The sequence below is a fragment of the Struthio camelus genome, chromosome 1 (genome assembly GCF_040807025.1).
Source record: "Struthio camelus isolate bStrCam1 chromosome 1, bStrCam1.hap1, whole genome shotgun sequence".
In the NCBI taxonomy this organism is placed as follows: domain Eukaryota; kingdom Metazoa; phylum Chordata; class Aves; order Struthioniformes; family Struthionidae; genus Struthio; species Struthio camelus.
Genome location: NC_090942.1, coordinates 156,942,798 through 156,955,458, shown reverse-complemented (window position 1 = coordinate 156,955,458; position 12,661 = coordinate 156,942,798). Strand labels below are relative to the sequence as shown.

Below are 12,661 nucleotides of genomic sequence, written 5' to 3'. Positions count from 1 at the left end.
CATCAATATTAAAGCTGAAATTCTACAGAATTTATTATGCATAGCACTTCAGATCGCTTGGCCTTAAACTGTTTTCCGCAGTGAGACCCTGATAATGGAAAGCACTTGAGCAGCATTCAAAGCTATATGTGTGCGTAAGTGTCCGTTCAGGTAAATAGTAGAGTAACGTAATCGGTAAACAACTAAGTAGTCTAACAGCATATGACAGGATAGAGTTGTCTCCACTCGTGATAACCTTGGATTAGAAAGTTAAAATTAATGGGCTATGGCATGGCGGGGTTGCTCTATTTGCCCTTGACAACCAGTCATGCTCTGGGAACTTCCTGAAAGTCATCATTAGTGGTTCCGCTTTTACAATGCGTCCCGCAAGCGTATTGTTCTTTTTCTTTGTTTCACGTAGTCTATTTGTAGAAGTGGAGCAAAGCAAATAACCAAGGGGGATATTGCAAATCATGTGTAATTGTACCTAAAAATAGATATTTTAGAGAGAACAGAGCACTTCATAAGCAGTAGAAATATTTTTTGTTGTGCCTGGAAAAATAATTTTTAATAAAAACGAGAGGGGAAAATTCTTTGGTCCTCAGAGCTTCGGCAGAAAAAGAGAATAGAAGAATCAAAATTGGTTTTAATTTACATTTGTGTTATGAGTATTTATGTAGCTAAAATTAACTCCCCTGTTGCAGCGCTTGGATGTGTCATAAAGATTATGTTTGCGGAGCTGTGATATTTGCGTAATAGTTTTTTGTTGTTGTTGTTTAAATGCATCCAGGGCACATCAATTTCTGAGAGTTGGTATTCAGGAGCTATACAGTTTTAGCACCAAATTATCAGATGCACCACAACGAAACATGATGATACTATATGTGCTCTTTTAATTACTTGAGAGTTTAGGGGGAAATGGTAGTTTCTTTTATCAGATATATCTGAGCTCAAATATTTCTTTCCTTTTTCTGGTGAGGATGAAGGCAAAGGCACTTGAACTGGGTAACAGCGCAGTTAAATATTCACAAATCACTATTGCTGTCATGTTCAAACACAATGTTGACAATACGGTTTACTTGTACACAACTGTCAGATTTGAGGGCTGCAAAAAAAACCTTTTTTTTGGCACGGTCATTTTTCATTATTCTTTCTGAACTGTCAAGCAAGGATAATCTAGCAATGTCTTACCTTCTCCTACCTCCCTAACCCCCACTGTTAACATTATGCAGTTGCTAGGGCTCAGCAAGTCCTTTGTCCAACCAATCTTTATGAAAATATGCTTCCTTATGTCATGAAAGATTAACATTGCCTTTACAAAAAATACATTTCGCATATAAAAACATGCGGGCAGTGCATTGAAAGCATTGCACTTGTGAATTCTTCACAACAGTGGAAATGGCAGAGAAGATATAGATGATGATAATGATATCTACCTCTTTGGTAGCCATACTCTGGTGTAGATGTTTGGCTTTGTTTTACCTGTTGCAGGCAATCTGAGAAATGAGATTTCTTGCCTCACTTGAAACACACTGCCTCAATCCTTTTAATGTTCTGCCACTTCTTTTAGTCTGTCCTAAGGGTGAGAAGGATGCTGATGAGCACTGCATCAAAAATGGAAAAAATACAATAATTTCTTTGCTGTGAAATTGCAACCTGGGTAAAGGGACTTAGGTGTAAAAATGCCTCCTGGTGGATTTTTCTTTTCTTTTCTTTTTTCTTTCAGGTGGAAGAGGGGGAGATGGCTGCCCTGTTATCACCTTTCCAGACTATCCAGCTTTCAGCGAGATCCCCGAAAAGGAGTTCCAGAATGTCCTGACGTACCTGACGAGCATCCCAAGGTGAGCACCTGTCTAGGAGAAAATAGCATTATCTGCTAAATGATTTTTCATGTTCGGTCATGGTGTACAGACAAGGTTTGGTATTTTATTAAAGAAAATGAAAGTGCCTCTTGTAGTACAATGTTGATGAGAGTCTTGATCAGCAAGACTGCCTAACACTGTTATTAAATGAATTGTACAGCACTACTTACATTTCATCGGGGCATGAAAGAAGAAATTACTTCCTAGTTTGTATGGATGCAGATTCTGTGATAGAAGTTGTCCCCTTGTTTCTTATCTTTGCAGTACTATACCTCAGAGTGCTGTGCTCTGTTTTAGTTGGAAGCATGTACGATTCTGGCAGAGCGTTCTAATTCCTGTAAATTTGGACGTTATGCAGGATGTTACTCAGTATGAGGGAATACTTTATAGTTATGTACAAGGGTTTGTCCCAACCATTTGTACTCCCTTTCCCTAGCTCAGCTGAATATACAGTCTTTTTAGCACTCCCAACCCTTTGACTAAGGGTGCTAAGCAAGCCCAGCAATTAATCCTAGTCCTCTTAGAGGGCATTGTAGTGTCATCAGTGGGCTGCTCAATACAAATGGTGCTTTTTGTTGAAAATTTGTTAGAGAATGAAACAGTGTGGTTCAAGATCCTGACAGGATTGAGGAAGGCAAGTAGTGAAGAGTACAGGCCCTGGACTTGAAGAGAACATACTTGGGGGTTATTCATGGAACTGATAGGTGGGATCCCATGGGTGGCAACTCTGAAGGATAAAGGAGCTGAGGAAAGCTGGCAAGTCTCTAAGCATCCTCCAAGCGCAAGAATGGTGTATCCTGATCCTCGGGAAAATCAGTGGGTGTTTCAGAAGACTGACCTGGCTAAATAGGGAACTTGTGACTGAACTCAAATACAAAAAAACAGCACACAGGAGGTGGAAACACGAACAAGCTACAAAGGAGAAATACAGAAATGTTGTTCAAACATATCGGGATGGTTTCAGGACATTCAAAGCTCACCAGGTGTTGACAGTTGCAAGAGACATCAAGGACAACAAAAAGAGCTGCTACGTTACTTTCATGTTCTACATTAGTAGCCAAAGAATAAGCAAAGAAGTTTACATGTGAACCTATGCTGAATAGGCTGGTTAAAGTGGTGGTAGCAGATGCCAATGATGCTGAGGTACTCAATGCATTCTTTGCTTCTGTCTCCTTTGACAGTCTTCCAGGCCTCCGTGCTTAGACACAGGGTTCAAGGAGGAGAATGACTAGCAAGGGTTGAGGATCAAGTCAGGAATCTCTTGAGAAATCTTGACCGAAGTCTAGTCTGTGGGACTAGATGGGCCGCTTCCTAAAGTGGAGAGCGAGCAAGTGACGCTGCTCTCTGTCATCTCAGAAAGGCTTTTGAGATCAGAGGCAGTCCCCTGTGACTGGAGAAAGGCATATGTTGCACTCATCCTCCGAAAGGGCAAGAAGAATGATGTGGAGAACAACAGGCTGGTCAACCTCACTTCGGTCTGTGAGAAAATTATGGAGAGAGTCCTCTTTTTTCTGGGCACAAGAAAGAAAGAGGTGATTGGGAATAGCCAGCATGGATTTAACGGGGATAAACTGCGCTTGACCAACTGATTTCTGTGATGAAATTACTAGGTCTGTGAATTGGGGGGAGCTGTGCATGTCACTTATGTCAGCTTTAGCAAGGCATTCAACAGGGTCTTCCCTAGCACCCTTGTATCTGAGCTGAGATGTTAGTCTTGAGAGGTGGACTACTACTGGGTGGGTGAAAGCTTCCTGGATCATCAAGCTCAAAGGGTAGTGGTTTATGATTCATGCTGTACCTAGAGAAAGGGTTCCTTAGGTGTCTACCATGCCTATTTGTCCTGTCTAACATCTTTGTCAATGACCTGGAGGAAGAGATGAAGCATACCCTCATCAGGTTTGTGGATGAGAAACTGGGGGGACCAGTCAATACACTGGAGGGCAGGACTGTCGTTCAGAAGAATGGGCAGACAGGAACCTCGTGAAATTCAATGGGGAAATGCAAAATCCTGCTGGCAGCACTGACTGTCCCTTTGTGGCCCTTGCCAAAGCCCATCTGCAAGTCTGAGGCCCCTCTGGGCCCAGGACAGGATAGGTGCTGACAAACTGGAGCAAGTGCAGTGGGGCCACTGTGATGGCCGGGACTGGAGCTGAGGTGCAAGGAGAGGCTGTGGGATCGGTGCTTGCTCAGCTGGAGGAAGGAAGGCTGCAGGGGCCCAAAAGCCTTCATCCGGCTGTGATGGGGAGCACCAGGAGGACAACACCAGGCTCCTCATGGAGGTGGGCAGTGAGAATGAAGAGGTGGAAAAGACAACCAAGAAGTTCTACTTGGATATAGGGGGGAAAAAAAACTTGTCACAGGGAGGGTAGTTAAGCATTGAAACAGAGGTTGCCCAGAGAAGTTAAGGAGTCAGTCCTTGGAGGTTTGCAAGACCTGGCTGGACAAAGCCCTTAAACAACCTGATCTGAATTTGGTATTGACCTTGCTTTGAGCAGGAGGTTGGACTAGAGACCTGCTGATGTCCTTTGTACCTGCATGATTGTATGAATCAAGAGATCTCCTTTTTGTGTTTCTCAGATTGGGTTACATGGTTCTCTTAGGTTAAAAACTCTTACAAATGCATGTTGTATAACAGTGACTAAATGCTAGTCTGAAGCAGTTCTCCTCGTTCTTTTCTCTGACAGCATCTGGTGCAACTCAGTACGGACCATGCTGAATTCGTGTTTGAAACTGGTAGTGACGTCTTTCCTTCGTGCACGTTTTTGTTTACTGTATGCACGCTACGAGAAATACTGGTCTTCCCTGTAATCAGCTTTCTTCCTCTTAATTATGTTGCAAGACCTACTATACTGGTTATATGCAACATGGTACTGCTAGGTGCTGTCCAGGTTGTGCTTGCCAACTGCTAGATTACCAGGGAGAGGAACACTGAAGCTTTTTTCCTTTATTTATACCTGTGTTGTTTAAACTGTGTGGTGCTAAACCTCCCTTGATAGTGTCTTAAATGCTTATTACAAATAATTCAAGCAAATTCACACCTGCTCCTCCTTTGGAAAGTCCTTGGCAGTTTGCTTTATCCTGGCCCATTGAACTCCTTCACAGGATGGGGTTTATGTGAGAAGTTCTCATCAGAGCAAACAGCATCTGGTGCAGGGGTGTCACTGAGTGGTTTGGCAAGAGCATGTTTTTACCAATCTAGGAACAGATTTGAGCATGTTTTTACCAATCTAGGAACAGCATCTAGGAACAGATCTGTTGGAGGTTTTTCTCCTCGTTTCTCCTACCCTCCAATAATTATCCTAGGCGTTCTTAACCAAAGTGGCATTTCTTAAGTTTCAGCGGTTCTTGTGGGATATTTTTTTCTTGTGTCTGTAATCTCTTTCTAAAGAAAGAGAGACTACTCTTCTGTGTAAACTAAAGAGACAGTAGCTGGCTAGATATGAATAGTAAGATTATTAGCTAGAGGAAACATAATATTTTAGGTTATAACCTGATTTTTTTTTTTCAAATTTCAAACCGAAATGTTAAAGCCATTTTTAAAATACGGATAGAATTGGTACCTTTTTGTGGCTGAGTATCACTGTATTTGCAAGGGCCTGAAGGCATCCCAGACATCTTCGCTAGTGGTATTACAGGCATATAATATAAAATTTTGTTTGTAAGCCCTTGTGTAGATTTATAGAAAAAATGAACTGCAGAAATGTCACTAACTAGGTGTCAGCATACATCCCCATATACAATATGTTTTGCTCATAATAGATCATTGGCAGCATATTCTCCAAAGATGGGCAGTAGTTTACCTTGAATTTTGGTATTTCTAATGCTGTTTTTTTTAATGGTGTTAGGCTATCCTAAGGTAGGAGTTGTGCTGTCATCTTCGTTTTCAAGGGGTAACATTTTAAAGACTGTTCTGCATGCTTTGGAAACTGCTTTTGGGAGAAGTGGAGGCAGTTAATCATTTGTTTATTTTCTGAGCTTATGAAAAAGGCCGACAGTATACGGATTTACAGGAAGGATAAAAATAGCCCAGAGCTTTTATGCCTAGAATATGTTGTCCTGATCAGTATCATTTAGCTTATGAAACACCCGACTCTTGTCTTTTGGCTGTTCTGACTGACTCAGAGTGAATCAGACTTCCACGAAAAGCTCCGAGGATCATGAACATGTCTGGACCCCTAACAGTTCCTCAGAGAGCATGCTAGGCTATTTGTGCCACTTGGCCCGGGACGAGATTCCTGCTCACAGCAAGAGGTTGGCAGCAGTAACTCAAAACTCACTGTTTGCCTGCCTGCCTGCTACCATACACTAAGGGAAATGGTATTTTGTGGGAATGGCAACGTTCTGCCCATATGCTGCTAAGAGCCCTATAAGAAAGGACCTTTCTGTGTTCTCCAGTCTAGTTTACCCAATAAAACGCTTTCAGGTATAGCAAATCTTAGTGCTAGCATCAGTCGGTGTGCAACAAGTTTTGTCCTCAAGTGAAAGAAGTACCAGTAAAAGTCTTGATAATAAAACTGGCCTTGGACTCTGTCGGAAGAGGAAAACCCAAACCTCTTAACGCATCTTTAGGTTTCCCTCTGCCTTGACAGGTCTAAACGTGACGTTGTTCCTTCTTCTTGTGTTACTGTGCTGTACTGTCTAAACAGCGTGGGTTTCACAAGCTTTTCCTGTGCAAAGTTTCCCTTGTCTCTTTTTTTATAGTGATCTTTAATTGTGAAGAGTTAAATGTCTCATGGAGCACCTTGTGCTTAGAAATGGACTACCAACGTAGATTACCAACTTAAATGGCCAAGTACTAGAATAATGCAAATAGCTGAGGTGTTGGTATCTGTAGTGATAGGTAAATGCCTAGATACGCGAGGAAGTTAGGAAAGGAGACAGCAGAAGGGGAGTTCTTTTAAATTTCAGATTCTCTGCTAACCTTGATGCAACTCTATTTCATTAAATAGAAAACTGAACAATCTCTCTGGAGTGGATATTTTTAGCATTGCAACAATGCATATTCTATAGCTTACTGGATAAAGTACAACTTCCAGTTTGTGGTCTGTAATAATCTCAAAATATTCTGTACAGGAGTGATGGACAATGATCGTGTACCATGTGTATTTAAAGATCGCTATTGTATCAGGAAAAAAAAATGGTCTGAGATGAGAACTCCAGAAAACAGAAGATTAAAACTAATCCTTTTAGAACTCCTAGAGAGTAGAGAGCCATGTTACATAGGTATACATATAACACTTATGAAGCAGGTTTTTCCTTTTAACAGCTACTGATATTTTTTTGTTACAGTACAAAATGAAATTTTATTTAAAAGGTGAGGATTCTCTTACTGAGAATGTTTTTGCTTAGGTCAATTAATTTCTGGCTTTATACATATATTACCCAAGATGAGAGAAAGAGAATCCATGGCAGTGTGTAATGTACTTAGGACAGTACTTTCTAGGAAGAATATTGTAACTAAAATGTTGAATTTGTACAAACACTTTAATTCCTGTGGATGAATACTTAGATGTAATAGTTTTTTCAGTGGTATTGCTGAATAAATTTACATATGTAGGTCAGCATCTGTAAGTATTGGGCTCTTTAAATTAAAGTATCTGTAGCAAACTGAGTTTCAGCAGAGAATAGTGAGCCAAAATTGTGCATCCATCTGAGATGCTTCGAGGACGTGTTGTAACATCCCCATAGCTAGTCTGATTCCTGTAGAGCCTGCAGAGAAGGTGGTCTACTGCTGCTTGTTTTCACAGGGTGAGTCCTATGGGTATTGCCACTGAGCTGTTTAGGAAGAGTAGGTAAGGCAGGACAAGGTTCTCTGCATAGTCAAATAAATATCTGAAGACCTTCATGCAGAGCATCAATCATTCCTCCTGCAGAGTGGGGAAGGCATCTGTGGGATGTACCTCCTCATCCCAGGTGAGCAAAGAGTGGAATATTCCATTCAGATCTGGAATGGGCTCCTCAAATTGACTGCCCAATGTACCCTTAAGAAGTGATTTCAGGGCATTCGATATTCTCTTCTTTTTTTGATTCTTGTTTGAAAGTATTTATTCCTCTTCCTTTTCATCCTCGTAAATAGGCTTTTAAGATCTGTGATGAGCCCTGAAGGCAAGTGTTAATATATATTATTTCCATCCACTACAGCTGTCACATAAACATGTTTTATTAGCAGTGTTACACGCATTCTGGGAATATGAATATGAAGAGGACGTAGTAAAAAAGAAATTAATAGATAACAGCAGCAGTTTAAAAAAAAAAGTCAGGATATCAGATATTCAAACATATGATTTTGTTTCTAGTAAACTAGCACTTTCTAGTGCAATCAGATAATATTCTGTATGAGAGAACAAAAGGGTATGGTTTTAATGCACTTCTCTGATATTATAGGTTCATTTTTGAACAAAGAAAGCAAGATAAAATTCTTGTTGTCACAAGAGACTGGAAAATTAAAATTTTACATGTGTAATACTGACTTTTAAACAGGAAGCTCCTTTTGGAAGAAATGAGAAATAATCTAGGTTAGAAAATTCAGAACACCTTTTGATAGCCAGTTGAGTCCTGTGCTGCTTATTAAATGTAATATACAGGCCTTTTATACTTGTATTCAGAAATAAGCCTTGTACAGCCTCTTTTTGTAACGTACTTCTGTCCTACAGCATGATCTTAAGCATATCTCAGGTTAACTTGTCATCTTCTGCTATTTCCTGTTTTGAAAGTTGTCCCTGTTAGTTTCCTGTTCAGGAAAATGTCCTCCTCTTTAGGATACTAATGGTTTATAAATTCTTGAAAACTGTCTGGTGTTCTAAGAAATTCTGTTGTTTGTGATACCATCTGGTGTTTGAAATTAGGGAGAAATCCTGTCCAAGCAGTGTAACAGAACAGATAATCTCAGAAAGCATTAATCTCCGATAGCAAACGTAACAACAGAGCTTTTAAAACCAAGCTTCAGGTAAGCCCTTCTTTATTAACTCCACCCATTCTCTATCATCTGGGATAACGGGAGACTGGGGTTACCTGGAAAACTGAGAAAGAGATGTCTCTGCTAAGCTTTCCAGTGTGTTCAGGTCCAAGACGACTCCATTAGCTTGGATGCAGCAAAGCATGAAGAGGTGGATTTAGCTAACGTAACCCAGCTGAAGCTGACAAACGTCCTTGACGTGAGGAGCACTGGAGAGCACAGAGCTAGCTCAGGTCTGTCCGGTCTCATTAGCTTAAACTCACCACTGTGCTCTGGAAGTGAGCGCGGCCATTTTTAGGTAATGCTGTGTTTGAGCTCATAAATCCTTCTGGATCCAAGCTGACCTTGTGAAGAGCCAGTGTGGGAGAGCATCTGCCTGTGTTACCTCATTTATCTGCAAAGTAAATAAGCTGCCCTCCACTAGCTAAGAGTTAACTACTTTTCCTTTACAGAGTACCAGAGGTGGACATCACCACGTAACGGGTGAAACATGCCAAAAAGCAGACCCCCTGACAGTTTGCACTGACACACTGAGCAACAGTTTTGCAGCTTCAGTGTCTACTTCTGTCAGCTGTTTTTCATTTCCATGTTCTCCTCTTTGTCAGATCACAATTCAGGCTAAAGATGTGGAACCCATATCCTGCTGTTACCTTGGCAGCCCCTCAAATTCTTCAGTGAGGACATCCCAGGACTTCTAGCAAAATCTGTCATACTGTGTGTGCCCTTTCTTTCTCAGAGCACAGCTGCCAAGCCGTTGTAAATGCCTCATGTTCCTGTAAGCAGAAAGGAAATGCAAAGGCTTATGTTTAAGTAAGAATCTGAAAATTAAGTAGTATTCTGAACCTTTTTTGTCGAAAACCTAGTTTGACGAGATTGGGTCAAACTTAGACTGTCTGAATTTTTACTGGGTTTGGATTTGGAACGTTTTACATCTGTTATGATGTCCACCTTATGAAGTCTTAAATCTTATTCCTGTACAGGCAAAGTCTTTCTATTTCTTAAATTCCACTTACTCTTTCAAGGCTTAGAGGATTTGAGAAGTATCTAAGCTCTGTAGAGATGATGCACTGTCCAGAGGTAAAATTAATCTGGTAAGGAGACACGGTAAATTGAGCATTGTAAAACTGTGAAAATTAATTACTAAAATTCTGTACCCCATGCAGGAGCTTTCATTAGTCCAGTCTAATATTCAGAATTTAACACACTACTTTCCTTTTTTTTCTCCTTGCCTATCTGTCTTTATTTTTGGTGACTTACTTAATACTTCCTTCTCCTATTTTAAGAAAATTAAGATCATAATGCACTGTCCAGTAAAACCTGAGTACCCTCTAATCCTGAGTGATGGATGAGGTGTTAGTTGGTTTGTCTTCCTGCCATTTTGAGGAGCAATTTCTGGGCTAGCAAGCTAAGCACTGAGTTTACAAATCCTGTAGGTACAGTTTTATGGTCTTTGGTATGTTTTGCACCTCTGAAAAGAGACGCTGAAGTTAAGGCTGGTTCATTGCCTTTAGGAAGCAGCCCCCACTGGTAATTTACCAGATCAATTCCCAGCAGACTGGATTACAAAGTGCTCAGCTTGAACCTATGGTTCAAGCATCTTCTAAAAGTGGTACAATTTCTGCAAATCTTATAAACAGTGTGGAACGTTCCCTACAACTCAGGAGTGTCAATAAATGATACAGAGAGGCAACTGAGGATGCAAAAGAGGAGTGGAACTGGACTTCAGATGTGTTTCATTACTCCCTCTGTCAAGGGAGCAAGGTTGCTTGCCTTCCCTTTTTTCTTAGGTACATCCACCAGCCCCAAATGACTGCATGATTTTCAAAGTAATGAAGTCCTTCAGCATGCTTAATTCAGAGATAGGTGTTTTTTGGGAAAACAACATTTTAAGCTGTGTATTTAATAAAGTTTAGAAAATACTCAGTTATGTTTTCTATGGCCATGCTAAAGGAGTATCTGTAACATGCTTTGAGTTGACATACCAGTTCATGAGTATTGCATGTTTGCCTCATTGATGGCATGTTTTAATTAAGCAGGGATGGGGGAGGGGGGTGGCAGGGAATAAGACACAAAAACAACTTGAATCCAGCATCTAATAGGGGTTACCTAAGGAGCCGTGACATCAATGTTAATTGTGACCATAAAAGTGAAAAAGCTTTAGAAGAAAAAAATGTAGGATGTATTATGTAGGGGTCACACTGCCTGAATGGTATACCAACATTATATTAAACTTCAGCTTATTCCTGCTTGTTTAGCTTGAATAGATTTTCTGCCCTTTAATGTATCTAGATAACTTTTGTGCATCAGCATGCTTTCCTTTACTCGATATGTGCATCAGCAGTGGCTTCTTTGCTTAAATGAGTTAGATTCTCTCAGAAGGCTTTTAATTCCCTTGTTCTCTCAGATAAATGTTCTCTACACCTATTTCAGTAGGAACTCGCCTTTCCAAAACACAATACGCAGCATTACAGATAAGGTTGTGTCAATCCTTTGGCATTTAATGATTCCTGAAGAATATTGGAAATATGTGTATTGGAAATACCATAATTCTCAATAGCTCAAAAAAATGTGTTTATGGAGTCTGACTTCCTAATTCTAAAACTAGGATATGCAGGCTTTCTGCTCATATTTACTGAAGTTTAACTAGCATAGAGCACGTTTGCCTTTGCTGACCTATTTATCCTTAATAGTCCCTCAAGGATAACGTGGCCTACTTCAGCCATCTGTAGTTAAGCCTAAATGAGTGTTCAGAATTGTTGTATTTCTTCAAACAGTTCTTATAAAACTGCTTTTGTGTGGTCTGAAGAACTTATACTCAGTTTTCTGCTTAGAATATGAAAATTTTTCCTTTAAAATATTTCTTCAGTGAATTTCACACTCTAAAAGGGAGTGTGTTAAGCAATAACTGTCACTGAAGGATTATTTCTTTTACCTGTAGAAATTCAGCTGAGCCATTCTGATTTTAGTCTGTGGGATTCTTCAGTGGGGTAAAACTTACTAAGTTACCATATTTAAAAAAAAAAAAAAAAAAAAAAAAGCTGACAGGTACCACAGAAAGGAAATTGGTGTGTGTGGTGGAAGCGCAGCTTGATGATGATGCCTGGTCACTTTAGTTCTAATTTATAGTGTTGGCTGCGTTCCCTCAGCTCCCTCCTTACAGCAAAAGCTTTTTAGAGCAGAAAGGATGTCAGCGTATATGATAGGAATATAGCCAGCATTACTATATCCAATCAGTTTTATATATATATAAACTATATATTTTTAAGGTGCCATTGGCTTGAAAGTTAGAAAGAGGCTGTTTTGAGGATACAGGGTAGCCTAGGAAATAACGGGGAAGAGCTATAGGGACCAGTGAAGGGAGATACCGATACTAGCATCTCTGAAGCCGAGTGGGTAGGGAAAAGAGAAATGGGACTGGTATGCTATATGAATCAGTGTAAATACTTAAATAAATGAAGTGTGTGCCAATGCTGCTAATTTGGCTAAGGAACGTACGAAGCATTGCATGAGGGAGAAGTGCCTCAAGCGACTGCATTTGGACTTGTATCACACAATTTCAAGGGGCCTGTTCTGCTGTGCAGGATAAAGACCTTTGGTTTCCTTTGAGACCAAGGCTTAAGAGCAGCTATCCTAGTCACCAGTTAGTAGTCACTTGCCTCATCTGTAGTATGTCTCTAATAGTAGTAGCCCATCTTCCTTGTAGGCTCTTGTTTTGGGAGTAGATGCAGTGAAGTGTTGCTATCACAGTCCTGTGGTAATTGAAGGATTTTCAGAGTCAAAATAAACAATGCGAGATTGGGTTGGATTGGATTAGCCACAGGTGGCATTCTGGGCCATGGTCCTTTTAGGAGATCCTGTGATCACT

The 12,661-nt window shown here is 40.4% G+C and overlaps 1 protein-coding gene across 14 annotated transcripts in view; it reads left to right on the top strand.

The window, feature by feature from the left end:
* The window catches only part of MCF2L (MCF.2 cell line derived transforming sequence like), a 173,833-nt gene that overhangs the window by 109,304 nt on the left and 51,868 nt on the right, over nt 1-12,661 (top strand). For all 14 annotated transcript variants that reach the window (XM_068926768.1, XM_068926761.1, XM_068926686.1 and 11 more), the window contains one exon: nt 1,706-1,820. In XM_068926768.1, the coding sequence (XP_068782869.1) occupies nt 1,706-1,820 (115 nt within the window). The remainder of the gene's footprint in view (nt 1-1,705; nt 1,821-12,661) is intronic.